The sequence below is a fragment of the Chaetura pelagica genome, unplaced genomic scaffold (assembly GCF_000747805.2).
Source record: "Chaetura pelagica isolate M959 unplaced genomic scaffold, ChaPel_1.0 scaffold142, whole genome shotgun sequence".
Classification (NCBI taxonomy): Eukaryota; Metazoa; Chordata; class Aves; order Apodiformes; family Apodidae; genus Chaetura; species Chaetura pelagica.
The window spans coordinates 7,692,043-7,713,096 of NW_009952973.1; the positions used below are offsets into that span (position 1 = coordinate 7,692,043).

Consider the following 21,054-nt stretch of genomic DNA (forward strand, 5'->3'; position numbering starts at 1 on the left):
AACAAATGCTCTGTCAAAGTACAATTCACTTTCAGATACCTAAAGCAAAACAAGCATGCATGTTTTCTGTTTTGGCTTAGTATATTAAATATAGCTGATTAACAACAGATAATGGCATGGTTACATCATTTTTGTGGATCATTATTACTATTGCTCTGCTAGCACTTCCCTAACCTTTTGTACGTTACTTTGTAATACACCTGTGACGGCTACCAGAAGTGTAGTAGATGTTTTTATGGCCTCCTGCTTAATTATTTGGTTTGTTCCAAAGCAGTCCCTTACATAGTGAATGTTTTCTTAAACCCAAACCTCTTACCAGTCTTCTTATAACAAGAATTAAAAGGGGTGGCAGGTGGGGAAAGGGAGAGATTGGAATGATAAAGGATGGTTTCAGGGGTGGTGGTGGTAGAGGGACTTGTGAATTAAAGACTTGGCTCAACATTATTCAGCATACAATGGGTGGCAATGGCAACATGATTCAGATAGAACAAATAACCCTCCGACAGGCGTGTCACTATAATATTTACTGCACGGAAACAAACCCCTCGCTGATCCCCTCTTCTCAGTGACATGAGAATAGGCAGAAAGCAATGCCAAAAAGGCAAAGTAAGACACAGAGACACTATTGTTTTTACTTACCACTTTGAAGGTGAAACTAGATGCTGAGGAAAAAAACCACACAAAACACACCAAGAAATGAAACAAGCTTACCTTTAATATAATGGTTTCCTGCTGCTCAAAAATCAGTATTTCCTTAACAAAGGGCTGACGTCGTATCTGGCACACTTTGTTGCACAGGTCAGGATGGCTAATGTTTTTCCTTTCCTTTTGAATCTATAGCTCAGTGGCAACAACCAACTCAGACAACCAAGCCAAAGAAGGTGCGGCCTTCAGCCAGCCGATACGCTGCACTTTGTGACCAAGGACTAGACATCAAAGCAGCTTTCCAGCCTGAAGCAAACCCAGTCCACCTGACAATGCAATCTGGCTTGGTAGAGAGCGACGATCTGTAGATCCAGCTGCCACTTCCATCATTTTCTTTCAAAGCAGAAACACTGAAAGCCATTGCCTTGACCAATGATACTCCTATGTCACTTTATGCAAAGGCAGACACCTTCAAGTACAAAAGTTAAACAACCAACACAATAACCGTATATTCCATATTCATTTTACCAAATTAGAAGAATAGATAGATTATTAATAGAAATGTACACATTGCACAAGAAATCACATTCACCAGTTCCTTATACCTAAGTTGCTTCAGCTCTAATGAATAACTTTTCATAAAGGCCAAAATACATCAGAGAGACAGATTTGTCAGAAGAAAATGCTATTTATCACTATGTGCCTTCATAAGCAGTAAGTAGATGCTACACAATCTTTATGGTGCAAGAGGTTTTATTTGAGGCCATGAGATCACAAAGAAAATTAGACTGGTTATCTGTAGTTCTAAAATGGAAATGCATTTTGATAGCTACAGTGAACATGTGCAATATTATAAGAATAAAACAGGAAGGGAAAGAAAGAGAAACGTGAGCAAATGCTGTAGCTCTGCAAACTGCCTTCTGTTCCACAATAAAAAATATCTTGCCTTAAATGCTGGTAGTATGGACAAGTCCATAAAGCAACATCAACACCGTAACTACATTTTTTTGTTTTCATTTTTGCCATCCTGGAGAAGGGCTACATACAAACATACAGCAAAGACAGTTAAAGCCTAACTAAATTAACCTCTTCAAGAAAATGAAGACAAGGAGTAGACATGTAATTAGGCCACTCCAGACTATAAATATTGGTAACTAGATGGGGAAAAAAATGCTGACAGTATGAACCACTGCAAGGGGTGGGAGGGGGACAGGGCAAGATGTTGGACCTCTCTGGATTTCCTGAAGCCAGTCTGTAACCTTCTAATACTCCCATTCAAGAATCTGAAATTCTAAGGTGAGCTAAAAACCAGGGAGTGTACGTATGGTATGTTCAACTGTGTAAAGCTTGTGTAATGTGTATAAGGATTTTAGAAATGTATAGCATGTGAAAAATGGGTTGAGACTGCAATATGAGTATAAATTACAAATACAGACCATGCCTGATAAACTTGCAGATCTGAGGAAGCAGAAAATGAACATGGACAAAAACCCCATCAAATTTGGGCCTCTTTTCCTTTTTTTTTTTTTTTTTTTTTTAGCAGCTGTCTGGTATCTTTCATTTTGTTTATTCTCCAGACTGTAGGCAAATGACAAGTCTTTTAAAGGGTAGCATCTGTGCGCCGTAGAGGAAAAGCCTGAAGGCTACTTTCAAAATGCAAGGCAAATCCACATCAAACTGGAGCCCCACCACAGTCATACTGACTAGGTAGTTTCATATTAGAACCAAATGAATTTCAGATGAAGGGGAGGGAGGGATGGAGGAATTTCTGGGACTGACAAGAAAAATGAGCATTTGATGGTACGAGCATACTTTGCTATGAAAGGAAAACACTGTATTCCTTATATGAAGCACATATATGGTATCTTTCATTATTTATAATAGAAGTGTTGAGATTTTTATCTCAGTTCAGTTATTCAGAAGTCCTGTACTTAGGGTTTTTTAAATTTTGTAATTGTGTACACCATATATTGCATTACTGCTATACACGTATTGCTTTGTAAGTACACAAAGTTTTTTTTTTTGTTGTTTTTTTTTTTAGTGACTAATAAACTTTAGCACATAAGGTAGTAGGTGCAGGATATGACCAGTTTTGGGGATCGTTAATCTAGATTAACGTCATAGTCTGTTATCTGGGAATAATCTGATTCTATTCTAGAAAAAGTATGTCATATCATTTGCCAAATTTTTCTCAACTGTGACATGCTAATACACTTTTTTGTTTAGCTTCACTAGCATTATTTTGCCACCTTTTATTTGTATTTATAAAAAAAAAAATGTATTATCATTACTTTGGATTGTTGTGCTGATATAATGTGGGTTTAACATCAATAAATATTACACAAATAGAAAGTTTTCCTTCTGGTAAAGACTATTAACTATTGTAGTAGAAACATGCAAGTGTAAGACTTACAAATAATATGAATACAGATTAAATGAGAGCTGTGTGCTGCAGCATCTAAAAATTATTAGAATTTATCAGAATATTCTGCTTGTAACCTAGAATCTTGTTTAAACAAAACAGAGAAACGTGACCCATGAATTCTGAGAAACATTTATGAAATTGAAGTACCTGAGGATGTTTTTTTAACAGGTTAGAAAATAAGCAGGTACATTTTGTGCGTCTAGTAATTGCAATAGGGCATCACCTACAAATGATTCTAAGTAAAAAGCATGGTCCAAGTGCTGTTAAATGGGTTTAAGAACAATCTTCTAAGGCAGCAATATCAAAATTTAAAAATTACAATGTTAAGATTTTACAAGTACAATCCTGATTTTAACTAGCTTCTCATTCTTTCCTTTCTGTGCAAAGATACCAGGAAAGATGGAAGATAATAATTTTTTTCTTTTAGGTTTACATTTCAAGCATTGATCACTACAAACAGAACTTTCTCAGCAGCAATTAAGTGAGTACAGACATTCACGCTGATACTGCAAATAAAATCACTGGAGTTCTGTCTGCGTAGAGTAAATTTGTCTTTGGCTTAGAGACTAAAAAATTAAGACTGCTTTTGTAAGCTGGTTTAAGATGAGGTCATCATCACTTTTTGCCTCCATATATATGTAGAGACACTTAAGTAGTAAATCATATCTCTAAGTAGCAAAGTTGTTTTTATGAAAACATTCAGCTATGCTGTTCCTTAGTTACTGAGACTGTTTGGGTTTACAAATTCACAGATAGAAGTGTGGCATATGAAAACAACACACTCTTCAACCCAAAATTCTGGAAGTTTGGAAGCATCAAAGTAACTTTCCTGAGTTTAATCACCATTCATAGATAGTATGAACTGAAAGTGTACTTTTTTCTATTTCGGTAGACTAGAAAAAGAAGTCCTCATTTTTTGCAAGACTTCAGGTTTAGCTATGGGAAGACTTCAAATTATTTAGGAAGCTACTCAATCCAACAAGATCCAAAAAAAGCAATTGAAAATTCAATGCAACTACATGCAGGATGATGACAGAAACCTCTGTCAAAAGCACCGAATTCCACATGCATGAAGGTTTTTTCAGCTGCTGGTGTACCTGTACACACACTGTCTTTACCCTGCAGCTTCATGACAACAGTAACAATCAGTTAACATACACCATTTTTTATCCATCACAGCGAATTGGTGGTTGGGGATCAAAACCAAACTATGGTCCAATTTGAAACCCTTGATTATAAATCATAGTTTCTTTCTATATTACCACTTTCAAAGACTATTTTAATTAAATGAGGTTGTATACTAATACATGCCTTGATTCCTCACATTTGGACAACTCCATCCTTATCTCTGCAGCCCAACCATTTAATAAGTAAGTGCTTCGTGAGATCACATGATCCATCATGTCACAAGGCTGAGGGGTTCAGCTGCATGCTCTGGCTACATGACCCAGCTACTAAACCCACCCTGTGCAGTATCAGTGCATTAATGCAGAGATGGGAAACACCTGCTCAGGTAATGCATGTTGACAAAAGACCTGATTCACTGCCATGTCAATGAGCCATATAATGAAGGGGCAGAATTTGCTGACATTTAGCTGGTTCTCCTGAGCTGGTTAAAAAAGCCCTCTCCCTGCACAGTTTGTCTGTTTGAGCAGAACCACCAACACATATGAGACATCAGGCAGATGAAAATCCAGCTCCTGCCCCAAGAAATGTATAGTCTATTCCAGGCAGCACATAGTATTCTTTAACATGTCTTAAAGCTGTAATTCAAAATTAAGCCACAATTTGCATCTTTTCACAAAAGTGATTAATACATAAAATAATTTCACATTGCACTGAATCACCAGTAAAAATGTCAGTATTTGCAACATAATGCTCACCTCATGCTTAGAGCAAAAAGTCAGACTGCAAGGAGCAGTATTTGTACAGCAATTATTTCAGCAGCTATACAGAGCAGGAAGATGAATGAACTTCAGTTCAACACCACCAGGAAGGAGAAATTTTTTGCTTTGTAGAACAACGTCAGGGCAACAGGTAAACCATGGCTAAGGGCCAAGTCATGGAACCACTGTCACTTTCTAGTTCTGTAGTTGCACGAGTCCAGAAACAGCTGCAGAACAAAAATGAAAAAAACAGTAACAGCACATGGCTACCACTCAGAATGATTACATCATTTACTGCAGGAGCTCTACAAATCTCATCACACTGAATGGATTAGGGTGGTGTGTTTTTTTTTTTGCCTGAAACTGTTCTGTTAAACACACAACAAAGTGTATTGTCAAGCTGATTTTGGTTGACTCTTGGCCTGGACATCACAGAGAGACGTTTCTACAAAAAACTGAGGGTAAAGAAATACACTGCCAAGGACAGGACCTACTGCAGAAAGTTTAGACAACTCCTAGTAAGATAAGACTTCCCATACGACAGTCAACAAACCTCTACATTATTGCAGATGAAGAACTAGTGGATTTTGGAGATGTCTTTTACCTGCTGCATTCATCTGAGCAACTGCTAGAGTCCTTTTGTAGGAAAGGGCCTGTCTAAAAGAAAACCTGTTTTACCACATTATTCTATAATATAATGCACAATTCTGTTTCTTACTAACATATTAACTCACTTCCTCCTACAATACTTCAGAATCAGGATTCACTGAACATTTTTGTAATATACTGTTAAACTACAACAAAAGTTTTACCTTTCTTACAATTCTGTATTAACTTCAGCTGTAGTTTGTGAGCATTTACTAATTCATTTTTAATAATGTATAATAAAAACCTAAAATCAAATGTAATTCTTCTATCAGCCCAACTGTTAGTAAATCCAAAGAACTGATCTGTATGTCAATGATGTCATTTCAGGTACAGAACAGCAGCAGCTTTAAAAAATTTCAGTTTTTCAAGCTCCAGATCCACTTTTCACTCAGAAAATATAGATTTGAAAATCTAAAATATGCTGTTGTTTTTTCCCTCAAAATCCTATATATAAAAAGCATAACACAGTTAAAAATCTTAATAGAAGAATTAAATATTTTTTTCATTATTTTAAAGCTTTTTCTGAGCATCAAAATCCATTAAAGTACTAATTTCATAAAAGGAGAACAAACATTTATTTGTGATTATCTCACAAAATATAAAAATTAGTATAAGAAAAAGCAAAGCTACTGCTAATAACTGTCATTCTGAAATAACAAATTTCAGGTCAGTCTGTACATCCTAAAAGCAGAGATGGAGTGTTACAGTGTACCCAGTCACTAATTTGAAGGACCAAGACATCAGTGACCTATCTGCCCAAGAAAAGTGGCATCCAAGCCTAAGGTGAAGCAAAAAGAACACAGCACCTTAAGCAGGAAAAAAAAAAAAGAATGTTGATTTTCTGTGCACCTCCAGTGCCCTCGTTTCAGAGTTTAGATTTATCCTGGCTGCTTTTGACAGGCGTCAAATCAAGATTCACGACTGAACTCTCGGTGTGTGTGGTTGAGATCTCTCTGGAAGTCAGAGGAACCTGAACATAAATCAGCAGTTTGTACAGTAGAAATACGGTTCCTATTTTACAAAGGATAATACAAACTAGGAGCTCAAATGAGCAGTCCTTTTAGAGGCAAAATGAAGTTTATTACTTTGGCAGTGTTAAATACCTCTCCATGGACAGCTTCAGCTGAGTATGTCTGAAGAAATCATTCTTTAAGAAAACTCACCTCTCCTATTAATAAACTAGCATATTTGGTTCTAGACACTACATTAACTCATCAATGAGAGATACAGGCACATGATTAGCATTACTGAAAAACAGAGAATAGCACATTATGAAGTAAGTCCATGCTGCTAGTAGAAACAAAGATTTAACTGAAAAATTAGCAGAGCTTTGCAAAGCCATATAGTAAATTAAACTTGCTAATCTAACATTTACAGATCGACTGAATAATGCTTCACTGCACAGCAGAAAGCTTAGCATGACTTCCACTCTGGTGCCTTAAAAATGATGGCTAACTCAGACTACAGGTGATCTCTGTTCTATAGGCATTCCAACAGCAGAGCTACAAGAAGCTGCAGGGAATGGATGCAGTTCCAGTCTGGCGGAGCTGTCGCACCATCAAAAAACATATACGCACATTAAATTGCATCTATACAAGACACATGCCACTACACTGTTACTTTTCTCTAGGGCTGCAGGAAGTTTTCAGTAGAAGTCTGCCAACCACCTGGAAAAATAGGATGGAAAGCCAGACTGACAGCAGCAGGAAGCAAAACACTGTGACTTAGAGCTTTTAACACACCTTCAACATACTAGTGTAGATGTGTTTACAAAACAGCCTCCAACACAGAGGTGCAACATATCCTTTTAGCAGCAAAAGTACAGAGCCGAAGAGCTGCAGATTAGAATTAACAAAGCATCAAACTGCTTCACTAACATGCTTCAGCAACAACATGCAGCCAACCTGCAGTTATCCCTACACAAATTGTTCAAAATAACGCAGTAGTTTCAAACCTATCAACATGCAACACAGGCAAGGCCACATCAACAGTGTCAGGCAGCAGTCTGGGAAACAGTAAGGAGCATCCATGCAGCCTGTCTGCTGGGACAGCAGTGTTAGCTCAGTGACATCTGCCCCTCATGCTTCCTTTGACATTACCCTATAATGACATCACCATATAATGATACCAAACAAGACTAGTGGGTTTTATATATTGTCTAAACATGTTTGACATCATCATACGCAAACTGGCAATTTGTTACCAGATCTCCAAATAGCCATAGCAATTTCAGTTTGAACAACTATGACTTTCAGAATATGACACTATAATGGTGAAGTACATAAAGGGAAAAGAGAAGGAAAAAATAGCAGAATTGGATCTGATGTATTTAGAGTGAAATACATAGGGCTGTAGGTTTCAATGTTGTATTTTGTTCTATATGAAATGAACAAAAAATATCCCAGATTTTAACAGATACAAGTTGCTAATATGAAAAATAAAAGCATAGAATAATAGAACAGTTGTTGTGATCATAGTCATACTGATCTAAAGATGACCAGCAAGGCACAGGTAATATTTGTAACTAACTCAATAGATGTATCTACAGCAAAAAGGAGCCTTCAGCACATGGCCTGAAATTGAAAATAATGTGTGGGTGAAAATAAAAGGTAATCTGGGGTTTCAGCAGCATTTTTAAAGAACAAGTGCTCTTTAAAGATTTCTCTCCACCACTACATTTGCCGTGTGTTTTCAAAGACTGATTACTTGAATTAAGTGGGTGCACATGGTTCAGTTTTCATTACAAATACTGTACAAGTTCAGTTTTCATTCACTTTACTTTAACTACATTATGCTTTTAATAAAAAAAAGTCACATAGTACACATTTCAGCTTCATGTAATGCAACCCAACACTATGCAGCATTTTGAAGACTGGGATTTAGATAATCACTTTCTATCAAAAGTTTCAGTGAGCTCATTGAAAAATTGAAATCCTTTCCATCTTTAAAAATCATGCCTTACATCTGCAAATAGCTGAGGATGTATGGATTTGCATTTTACAAAACTGGCACCAGCAATGCCAACTATCAAGTTTGTATCTATATAGGCAACTCCACTTTCCTAAAATTACAGATACACTGACCGAATATTGCCAATATAATAATGCCTTAGGATGGGGTGCCCTCAGGAGGCCAAAATGATACCTCTTCATGGGATATCACACTAACATAGGAACTCGACACGCTCAGCACACTTCAGATGCATCTGTTATCATAAAAGAAAGTCTGTAAAAGTTGCTCCTCATGACAGCTACTACCTACAGCTGCAATATTAAAAATACATCTCACCAACATTTTGTGTCGTGCTAGAAACTTTAACTGATAATTATCAATTGCAATCTCAAAAGAAGACTAAGCTACTGAACTCACTTCAGCAAACTAAGTTACAAACACTTAAGAGATAAGTAGAAGTAAGACTCCAATGGTATTTAAAAAAAGATTACAGAGAATTTTAAGCAATATGGCAAATAAGAAACATCAGATGAATAAGAACACATGCTCTTACTTCCACTAGGAAAGGAATCACAGAAACTTTGTATGTCTAGCAAAAGTGTGACTGAAGTTTTCAAATTTCAATTGAGAAATCATGTCAGCCAAGTACTCAAGAACAAGCACATGCAAAAAACCCCAAAATATTTGTGTTTGGCTGTGCATAAATGCTAACAGTGCAAGATAAAACCTAAACGTGTTTTTAATCAAGGACAGTGATATAACAGGCACACCAGAAATATTATGAAAGCAAGAAAAATAAGCAAGATATTGATACAAAAAACATTGAAAAGTCACCAAACTGGATATCAACTCATCAAATAAAATACAAATTGCAGAACAATTTCACTGAGGAAACAAGTGTTAAAACCAGCAGATTTCACTGTAGATGAATGAGAACAATTCATACTGGGAAAAAGAAAAATAAACATACATATAAATACATATATAAGGAAAATGAACTCCAAGTTGACCATTCAGGACTCATACAGTATTCTTATATAGCTTATGAAAATGTAAGTGTAAAGGTTAGGAAAAGGCAAAACAATTAGGTATTATTTTTGGAAGAGGTATAAAAAAAAAATATCCTTTTTTTTCTTTTTTTTCCCCCAGATAAATCCACAGTGGATATTAAGTGGTTCCACCTCCTCTTCCCTCAAGAAAATTGAAAAGTAAAGCAAAGGACAATACAGACAACGTATGGTACAAGAGCATTCCAGCAACAAGGAACTAAAGGAAATACAACTCTTAAGTCTGAAACAGAAACAACAGAGGCAAGCAGGATAAAACAGTGGCCTACGCAAGAGGGCTGATACAGTGTCACATCAAATGTAAGAACCCCTAAGGCTCGACCAGGGGTCTAGGACAACTGTTGACCACCAACTCTTACGCCAGATGTTTTTCATGGCTGACTCAGCCAGAACAATTCTATGTGGATTGGTGCTGTGCTGCTTCCCTCCTGCCACTGCAGTCCTCCCTGCAGTGGGGCAGTCACCTGCTCCCTAGCTTCCTGAGCAAAACCCTCCTGTAGTTCTCCCCACACACCTTCCACCCTTGTCTGCATATTAGCTGGCCCATTTGTGCTGGTGTACAAGCACCCGGTGAAGAGTTGGTGGTGGAGAGTTGGTGGCCTTGAATAGTTGGCAGTGGAGTCACCCCTTTCTGCTCAACCAGAGCTAACAAATGGCAGATTCAACATATCAATCACAAATATTGGAGGTACAAATGCCTTCTAAGGAGACATCCCCACACCCTTGATCTGATACTACCCTATGCATTCACTGCTTCCATTGTCCAAGAGATCATACACAGCCAGAGAGAACCCTAATCTGGCAAAAATTACTTCTTACGAGTAGGTGTACACAGTAAATGCTAAAATGACTTATACCATTTTTAACTAGTTCTCAGTTTGAAGAAAAGGGGAAAAAATGCCTTTAGAAAATATAACTTTTAGGCTAGCAACACTTCAGTCTGGTCCTATAGCAAAAGCAGTAATGAAAATACAGTATGCATTGCAATATTTAAAAAAAATTCCTTTGCAACATACTGAGATTCTTTTGAGGGTGTTATTCCAGGTTTTAATCACAAAAATAAATTAAAAATGCCATTGCTAATAACTTCTTTAACAGTTCCCTTACCTTCCAAAAGAAAGGGATAATAATAACTAGGGTCAGAACTCACTTGGGGGAAATTATTTTCAGCCTCCTAAGTTTGGCTTCTGGTCAAGGTGTGTCACACACACTTTGTCTCTAAAACATTAAGGACAGGTATGGGCAGCAGCCAAGTTACTGACATATTACTACTTGACTAGTAAAAATGGGAGTACTAGCTGTCCTTCCTCACTTTCAGCACCCTCAGAAAACAATTCACCTGTTTTTTGGTCAATTCCTCCTATGAAAGAGAAACATAATTAGCAATTATATTTTTGTTGCAGAGACACGTATGACAAGTTTTCACAGTAAGTAACATTACCCCTCTACAAAGAGAACAAGTAAGATAAGGACTCCTGAAAGGACTAGCTTTAGTGATGCTTTATATTCCAAAGTGATAACACAACCAACTGTAAATCCTCCTGAATATACAACCATTTATTGTATCATTTCTCAATACATACCTGTGAGAAGCTTGAACATGCACTGTTTTCTGGCACACAGATAACATTTCTCAGCTGCACAAATGAAAATAATCTCAGACTTTGACGACTCAAAGTTATCATCAGTGGGATCTCTTCTTTCTGTACCTGGATTTGTGCCAAGACAGGCAGTAATTTAAAAAGCTGAATCAACATCTGAATCATGATGCAACACTGGAGCTAAGAAGTGAAGGTCCTAAGCAATATTCATAGCTTTCTTCAGGGAGGATAAAAACATTGATTACCAAAAACTACTTGATCTCAATAGAAAAGCCTGAGGTCAAATTTGGGGTAATTTTTCAGCAAGGGAGGAGCATTCAGGATAATTTATAGCTTAATAATTACTTTGCTTGAAAAGCTGCCTTGAATAAAATAGATGGCTATTTTATTGACTAAACATACATATTAAAGAGCATCTACATAACACAGTAGTAGAACAGAGCGTTCAAGATGACATAAAGTAAAGCAACTTAATTTCACACTCTGAAAGTGATAGGTGTTTTCTAAACATCTATAGAGTCAGTGAAGGCTTTTATGTGGCAAAGTCTGCAACTGTACTGCTCACCATTGCACAAGCTCAGAATATTATGAATCACAGAATGTTAGGGGTTGGAAGGGACATTGAAAAATTATGTAGTCCAAACCCCCGCCAGAGCAGGATCCCCTTTACTAGGCCACACAGGAACACATGCAGGCAGTGGGTTTTTAATATCTCCAGTGATGTAGACCTCCACAACCTCTCTGGGCAGCCTGTTCCAGTGCTCTGTCACCCTCACAGTGAAGTTTTTCCTTATGTTTACCTGGCACTTCCTCTGCTCCAGTTTGCACCCATTGCCCCCTGCCCTATCATTGGACATCACTGAGAAGAGCCTGGCTCTGTCCCCTTGACACTCATCCTTTACATATTTGTAAGCATTGATGAGGTCGCTCCTCAGACTCCTCCAAGCTAAAGAAACCCAGCTCCCTCAGCCTTTCCACTCCCTTAATCGTCTTTGTGGCTCTGTGCTGGACTCTTTCAAGCAGCTCCCTTTCCTTGAACTGAGGGGCCCGGAACTGAACACAATATTCCAGATGTGGCCTCACCAGGACAGAGTAGAGGAGAAGGAGAAACTCCCTTGACCTACTAACCACACCCTTTCTAATATACCCCAAGATGCCATTGGCCTTCTTGGCTACAAGGGCCCATTGCTGGCTCAGGGTCATCCTCCTGTCCACCAAGACCCCCAGGTCTCTTTCACCCCCTACACTACCCTCCAGCAGGTCAGCCCCCAGCCTACACTGCTACATGGGGTTGTTCTTTCCCAGCTGCAAGACTCTTGCCCTTGTATTTCATTAAATGTCTCTCCATCCAACTCTCCCGCCTGTCCAGGTCTTGCTGAATGGCAGCACAGCCTTCTGCTGTGTCAGCCACTCCTCCCCGTTTAGTGTCCTCCGCAAACTTGCTGAGGGCACACTCTGTTCCCTCATCCAGGTCATTGATGAATATATTGAATAGTACTGGTTCCAGTACCAAACCCTGAGGGACTCCACTAGATACAGGCCTCCAACTAGACTCTGTCCCATTGACCACAACTCTCTGACTTCTTCCTTTCAACCAGTTCATGATCCACTCACTACCCCATCATCCAGATCACACTTCCTCAGTTTAGCGGTGTGGATGCTGTGGGATGCTGGAAAATGCTTTATTGAAATAAAGATAAACCACATCCACTTCTCTACCATCATCTATCCACCTGGTATATGCCTAGAGACAGCACTGAGGATAAGTTGTTCCACCAGCTTTCCAGGGATGGAGGTGAGGCTGACTGGTCTATAGTTACCTGGGTCCTCCATCCTCAGGCACCTCTCCTGTTTCCCATGACTTAGCAAAGATGATGGAGAGTAGCCTAGTGATTTCCACCAGCTCCTTCAGCATCCATGGGTGCATTCCATCAAGATCCATGGATTTATGGATGTCCAGATTCCTTAAATGAACCCTAACCTAGTCCTCATCGACCAAGGCAAGCTCCTCCTTTATCCTGACTTCTGGGGAGTCATGGCTCTGGAGCTCCAAAGAACAGTCTCCAGCAGTAAAGAAAGAGACAAAGAAGGCATTTAGTAACTCAGCCTGCTTTGTATCCTCTGTCACCAGGGCACCCACCTCGTGCAGCAATGGGCCTATACTGCCTCTACTGTTATTTTTGTTCACAATGTATTTGAAGAAGCCCTTTGTGTTGTCCTTGACCTCTGTTGCAAGGTTTAATTCCGAGGAGGGCTTAGCTTTCCTAGTTACCCCCCTACATCTTCTGACAACAGAGGGCCAATCTCCTATTCTTCCTGCAGAAGAGGGTGTTGTATGACTGGAAGGCCTATCTGACCATGGTAAGACCTCTCATATAGGTTGCCTGTCATCGACATCCCCATTAGACTGGCTGTCTTCCAGCAGTGCTTTGTATCTATTCCAGATAGGAGCTTCTATAAATATATTAACAACAAAAGAAAGAACAGGGAGACCCTTCATCCCCTATTGGATGCAGGAGGCACTCCCTGCAGCCAGGGGCCTGGACACACCTACATGTTTGCATGGGACCTCTGTCTGGGTCTCCACATTTCTTTGGACAATAGCCTTTGGCTGAATTGCGACCATAGCTGGTCCTTTGAATGACTAACCAGGCAAACTGCCGGGGCATGCTTAGATGACTCACCACACCCTCTTTGTTCCACCTTGATCACTGCACAGGGATCTGTGATCCCTGCACTCCTGGGGTGTTTAAATAGCCCGCTGGGGCTGTAGCTACACTCATGACTCGCCTGCCTCTCTCACAAATGGTCAGTTCAGTGAGGGGATTGCTCCACTCAACTCACTTCAGGGAAGAAAAAATTAAAAAATAATTTCAGAAAAAGCACCAATGGCTGCTTGCAGTGCTCTCTTTGGCTATCACCCTGGCAATGCCTGCACCACATCAACCTCTACTGTGAAAGTTGCCAGGTCCTGGCAGCTTCCTACTCTTACCTGGGTTTTCTCTGCTGAAGGAAGGTCTGATCCACCCTGTTCACCAAGATCTGATGCTCCAGTCGCTGATGTAGATGGCTCTGGGGCAACTGGTCTCAGCGAGTGTTTGTTAGTTCAGTTTTGGACATTTGAACTAGCAACTCCAATGACCAATGAACAGTCCTTCAATATATAGCATGTGTTACTGGATTAAATGAGTTGCTGTACGTACATTCAAGAATGGTACTGAGCAAGATTTGTTGATACAAAACCATGTTACATACAATCTCCTAAACACAATTTAAGTATGCTGGAAATCTAGACGCTCCTAGCTTTGTAGCATTAGCTGCAAACAAACAAAAAACAAAGGAGACTGCTTGCCACTTTGTAGGGACTGATAAGAATAAAAAATTATACAGTTTGCAACCTTCACCCTAGATGAAAAACTTAACGCAATCATACCTGCCAAGCCATAAACATGACTGTGCTTTATTAACTTTTGTGTAACATGATATTTGAAAGAAAATCTTGACCCTATACCAAATTGGAAAACATAACTTCAAAAACATACAGTGCTTTAAAAATTAATCAGCATGTTATCAACATACCAAAACCAGATTTTTTCAAATTCTTATATGCACAGACTTCATAATACCAAATGGACTCTTTCAGGTAGCTAAATGTACACACTGGACTTCATCGCTGCTGAATTTCTCCTCTGACTAAATAATATCAAGTCAATTACATATATCAATCTCCAACTAACTTCCATACCCCTCACTTTAACTATTATATCTTTATATATTCCCATAATGACATTTAAGTAGATGCTTATTCTAGGTAGTATTTAAGTCATAAGCTGTAAACCTCCATCTACAACTAGAGTACTCCCTGTAACATAAGGGGACTCTAGGAGAAAGACAACAGCTTGTGCAACTTCCCGAGGCTCTCCAAATCTTCCAAGGATAATTGCTTTCTTCAACTCATCTTCTTCCAAATGAGCAGTCATCTCTGTGTGAATAAAGCCTAAGAGAGGAGAGATATTTGAAGAGTTACCTAATCTTCAACTAAATTCCTCTAGTGTATTTTCCCTGGAATCCTCCAAAATGAAGTCTACTACCAGGATTCAGGGCCAGCTACCACTCTTCAAGGTTTCAGAAGTCAGTCCACATAATTTTATTGCCAAGACCGATTTTTTAACCTAAGCAATAAATTATCTCCCAGTTTTGGAAGCACTGAAGTAACAACCAAAATGCAGAGATCTCTAGAAGTCCGTTAAGAAAAATAAATAAATAAAAAGGTAACTAAAATTTGGTCCCAAAACCATATTTAGCATAACTTTGCGGAAAGACAAAATACAGTTATTTCACCAAAACACTCTCAATAAAAGCATAAGCATGAAATCTCTGGCAAAAAACCCTGCAGCTTGCAAGTGTTTCTATATATTTTGGAATTTACAACACTATTTGCATAATTTCTAGGACAGCATTCACTGGAAGAATATTTGTCACTTTACAGTCTGAGATTCAGTTTTCCTCCTGCTGCACTTCACATAAGATGCAGCTTCAAAAAGAGCTGATTTTATCAGCCTTCTAGCTACCACCAAAATGGAAAGTCCTGGTTTTGCTTTCTACTGCACAACTCTTCCCTTTTATGATGGCTCTGGACCTGTGATAAAGCTGTACAAATCACTAACAAGAAAAAGTATTTTACCCATCTAGTTTGCAAGCTGAACTGCTTCATGAAGAGGTCTGAAAGGCATTAGAGTAAGGACAAGGTGAGCTGCAGAGTACACAGCTGTGCTTGGGCTAGATGGTCTTATGAAATCACAGCCTTGTCCTTGCAAAACTTTCTTTCTAGAACCTCTCCTTTTACTGCAGGGATACACAAGGATTCTTTCATACCAGTTTCTTGTAGTCCTTCATGCTTCTCTAATAACAAATAAGCATTCTCTAGCAGGAGATGAGGGTAGCTGTCTGTATGTAATGAATTCTAATGCTTCCATCTGCAAGGACAGCAGGATTTAAAGTTGGAACCAAGCAAAAAAGAAATTTATTATATAATACTGGATAGAGTAACAGGTGGACACACTGTTTCAAATTTCTCAGTGTTGCCTTAAAATCCTAAAGGTTTTGTAAAAGAACACATTGCACTTTAAACCGAAAAACATTGACTTACTAAAGTTGAAGAAAATAATAGAAGTTACTTTCAGAGTACAGGAAATATCCAGCAGTTTTGATTATCATGTATTGCAGGAATCAAGGAAGTAGGAACTTCCCCAAAACTAACCTGGAGCAACCACGTTGACTCGAATTTGCCTTTTCCCCACTTCTTTAGCAAGAGAGCGTGAAAATCCAACTAATCCTGCTTTGGTAGCACTGTATACACTTTGTCCAGAGTTGCCTTTAAGTCCTACAACACTTCCTAAAATAAACATCAAATAGAAGGAGAGATTAAATTACTAATTAGAAAATTTGTACTAGCTTTATCATTTTAATTTTAAATTTGGAATGGAAAATGAAATTATAAGAAAAGGAATGAAAAATATATTATTAAATGTACTTCATAGCCTACTGCTGGGATAAGTAAATCCCTTGATTATCAGTGATTTTTGTGGAATCCGTATGTTCATGTTGACCAAAAGGCACCAGGAGAGTAAAATCAAGAGCTTTCTAAAAAAATACCTTTGCAAAGAGGAAAAAAAAAGAAACCAACCGTATCTATTTGATTCTTAGCTAACAACTAGCAGTCAGTAGATTTAGGTACTGAAAGACCTGATAAAGAATGGTAAAATTATTTTTTCAATAAAATATATATTCTGAAGTGTTTTTTACTGAAATATGCTGGTTTTACATAAGCATTAATGAAGAAATGCTAAATACAGGAGGTCTAAATTCAAAGAAACTAGTCAATTGTAATCAGCAATATTTCAGCATGTTACACCTCTAAACCTTTCCAAAAAATTATTGCATAGAATCCAACTGGATTAGACAAGAAACTTACCAATATTGACAATAGCACCTCCCTGTTGTTGTATCATGCTTTTTACAGCAGCTTTGCATGTCAACATTGTTCCCAATAGGTTAGTGTGAATCTGGGCTATCATATCTTCAGTCTTGGTTCTCAGTAACAATCCATCCCTGACAAACAGACCAAAAAACCCAACTGAACGATCCCAATTATTACATTTGCTCATAATAAAACACCACTGATTCATGGAAGATTTATATGGTTCTAGCATTCAAAATTATGACACTGCAAAGACGATGCCTAGCAAGAAAAAAAGTAGACATTCTTCTGGCAGCAAAGGGTCCTTTGCAGATAGGTATCAAACATTGTTTTGAACCATTTCAGGGGGAAATGGAAGAAATAGGAGTAGAGGGGGAATTAATAAATTCAGAACAGAAATTACAGTGAAAGCTATATCCCCTGTTAGAATTCTACCTTCACATCAGGAATGAAATTTGGGTGAGTGCTTAATACTGTTCCCAGCTGTACTCATTAACAATACTCTTACTAAATGTAACATGTTACATGAAGATGCTGTCATCTAGAGTTACATATAATCTTGTAACATATAACTAACCTGTTGATCCCAGCTGCATTAACCAGGTAGTTAATAGGACCTAAATGCCTCTGCATCTCCTCAAACGTATTTTGGACTTCTTGTTCACTGGATACATCGCATCTAAGTGCCAGATGTTCTGCTGTATTGAAGTAATGGCACAACATGATAATAGCAAAAGACGGTATACCGTTCATAAACCTTCAGAATTTATCAAGTCAATTGTTAAAATAGACATTGGACTAGTTGTAACATGAGAAACTCATTTTATCACCAGAGAATTAAATTAAAATAATTTTACAAGTATTGTATTGATTAGTTACATGACAATTTCTTGTTTTTATTTAGCCTTTTGAAACCAGAAGTTCAGACTGGTCAGTTCTGGCTTGGTTGGAAACCATGGATGACTCAGTTCATATTACCAGCCTGTTGTGATCTTGAACAATTCTTTCATCTTACCTATTCTGTCCATAAGATATAAACTGTAGAATACTTAACTTTCCCAAAGAATATTGTGAAAATTGTACCAATAAGGCTTTTCTTTCAAATTTCATTTTTATCTAGTTAAAACAATGAGGTTTATTTTATGACTTGGTACTTTTACAAGTTAACTAATCACTAGACAGTGAAGAAAGTATTGCATAGCAGCATACATACCACCAAGATTACGTGCAGTGGTTTGGGCTACTTCCAGATTTCTAGCAATAATTGCCAAGCGGCAGCCTCTCTGTGCCAGTAATTCTGCAACAGCTTTTCCTATTCCTCGGGATCCTCCAAAAATGGCGCAAACCTTGCCCATCTTCAAAAATAATTCACAAATTGCAATTCAACTATGACTTTCACATTCAATATAGCAGAGAATAACCACTGTTATTGTCAACATCACAGCCTGTACTAATCTGCAGCGTTTTGTAACATCAGATTACAGAATTAGGGTTTATTAAATTTTTTATTCACCAAAAAATACTTGAACTAAATTAGACACCACTTCCACAAATGCAAGTTAGTTCTTAATGATTTCAGAACTAGTCAAAAAATTACACATGTAACCTAGCCTTCCAACTCTAGGGTTAAAACTCCTATCCAGTTGATGATATGTATTACTTTAATATCTAAACACCATAACATATTGTACAGCTGTTTATTCAAAGCCAATCTAGTAGTTCTATTGTTCTTGTAAGCACTACTCGTACTAAAGTAATTTAACCTCAAGGTCTCACTCCATCTTATGTATCTGTGTTGGATGTCCACATTACAAACATTACTGAGCATGAATACCATAGTATTCACACTAGTTTTATGCTAAGTTACCCTACATAATACTATGTTTCACCACTAGCCTTAGGGTTTTTTTTGTTTCTGTCCCTGAAATAAAAAAAAAACAAAAAACACTTTTTGAAACGTGGTATGATTGTGAATTAGCTAGCTCAGATGTCTAGGAAGCAGTGTAAGAGAAAGAACTTCTGTAGAATGATCTTTTATTCTGCAATTTCTAGAAACCAATCAGCTGTTTTGGGATTTCCAGACAAGCCACAGCCAGAATCCAAGCAATAGTAATTAACCTCTTTTCCATACAGATGAATAAATCCTTCTTGAACCCAGTTAAAACTTTGTCTCCATAACATCCTGAGGCAACAAAGTTTTATTATTTATGAAAAAGTACTTCCTTTTGTTCTTAATTTGCTTTCTGATCAGAGACTACTGTGCATTTCTCTTCATGCCATCCCCTTACTGTTTGTAACTTCTGAAGCTACTCTTCTGCACATTACTCTCCTCCTGTATCCTCTTCTAGGTCTATTTAGTTACTCTTACACTCTATTAGTGTAGGTCTATTTAGTTACTCTTTGCATGGTTCCCATGCAAACCATCCTGTATCTCACTAAGACTGTCCAAACTCTTAATCCTGCCAGCCCACTCTTTGCCTTACCTACATCTGTTATACCTTTTTTGATGTGCAATAACCAGAAAAGCACAGAGTCTCAAACATATAAGGACACCATCAACTCATACGATGACACACTGATTTTAGTCTTCTATGACAGGGCCTGAAAGAGAAGCCTTTTCTGGAACAGAAAGTAACCCCATGTGTCTACTTCTACTAGCAAGCTTAAATTGGCTTCCTAAGAGCTGGAAGAGGATTAAATATCTGCTTCTCAGGTGGTGGCCCTTTTGAAAGAATACATACAAAATGACATCCTGCATGAAAGCAATTCTTTAACAATAAAAAAAGACAGTGATACCTCACCAAGTTTTGGGCAGTCTTCATTAAGTAGCTAGTGTGCAAGAGATTAATCAAGAGGTCCTGAATCACAGTAACTAAACCTCTGACGGTCTTAGCAGACTAAAGGCACAACCAACCAACCCATGACAGATGACAGATTTGTTAGCATCAGTCTTAGTCTGCCCTTTGTACCACCACTGCTCTCCTCTTACAGACTTAGCTACAAAGTCCCCTGGATTGTTGCAACAATATTGTGCTAGGATTTTCTCTCCATTTCCTCCTCTGTACTTAGTTCATACCATCACTGACTACTCTCTTAACTTTATTTGAAAGACAGAATAATATAGATTAAAAAGGACCTCTGGAAATCATCTTGTCTACCTCCTCCACCCCAAGCAATGACAAGTGAGCCATTTTATACTATTTACGAATGCTGTCAGTTTATATATATGCTCTTTTACAAAAAAATCTTAACACGTTTAGCTACACAGGACCCAGACAGCTGCCTGTGGGGAGAAAACTTTAAAATGTATGGATCTACCCTTCCTGTTCTCTCCAAAGGAAAAGCTCTTGGTGATTCTACCATTCTCAGAAAGAAAAGTGAAAGCCCCCTGGTGCAGTAACTAGGTATTCATGGGAGGTGGATAAGGTCTACTTCCAACACCACAATATACAATTTGTGTTTTAGCACAAAAGAGCCATAGTGATTCTTTAGAGGTGTTAACTTGGAGAATAGAGGAGGAGTAAAGCTACAGTCCCCGGCCAACCAAAGGCAAGGAAAACGAGTATCTTTTGAGCAACAGGTTCTTTTCTAGGTCGCCACGCAGCACACACAAGCACCGGTACCACCTTTGCCCTCTGGAGTCCTTCTCTGCTTTCAGAACGCAGCGCTGAACCCGTGGCCACCAGGGCCTGCAAACGGCGCTGCCGCTAAGCCCCCCCTCAGGGCACCCGGCTCCCACGGCCGGGGAGCGCTGCTCAGCCCAGGCACCGCAGCCGCCCGGGCCGGGAGCTCGGCCCCCTCCCGCTGCCCCGGCAGGACACCGCCCCCAGCCCCACCCCGGGGACAGCCC

At 38.6% G+C, this 21,054-nt stretch overlaps 2 protein-coding genes across 2 annotated transcripts in view; one reads left to right on the plus strand and one right to left on the minus strand.

The window, feature by feature from the left end:
* PALLD (palladin, cytoskeletal associated protein) overlaps nt 1–1,578 on the plus strand; it is a 185,696-nt gene extending 184,118 nt beyond the window's left edge. Inside the window, exon 20 of the mRNA XM_009995934.1 lies at nt 841–1,578. Within this exon, the coding sequence (XP_009994236.1) occupies nt 841–1,013 (173 nt within the window). The 3' untranslated portion in view covers nt 1,014–1,578. The remainder of the gene's footprint in view (nt 1–840) is intronic.
* A 13,439-nt stretch (nt 1,579–15,017) lies between these two features.
* CBR4 (carbonyl reductase 4) lies at nt 15,018–18,559 on the minus strand. The gene is made up of 5 exons (XM_009995935.1): nt 18,418–18,559; nt 17,782–17,902; nt 17,199–17,335; nt 16,485–16,619; nt 15,018–15,221 (listed from the first exon to the last, which is right to left on the minus strand). Exons 1-5 carry the CDS (start codon nt 18,557–18,559, stop codon nt 15,043–15,045), a joined length of 714 nt encoding a protein of 237 aa, XP_009994237.1. The 3' UTR covers nt 15,018–15,042.
* Between the last annotated feature and the right edge of the window lie 2,495 nt (nt 18,560–21,054).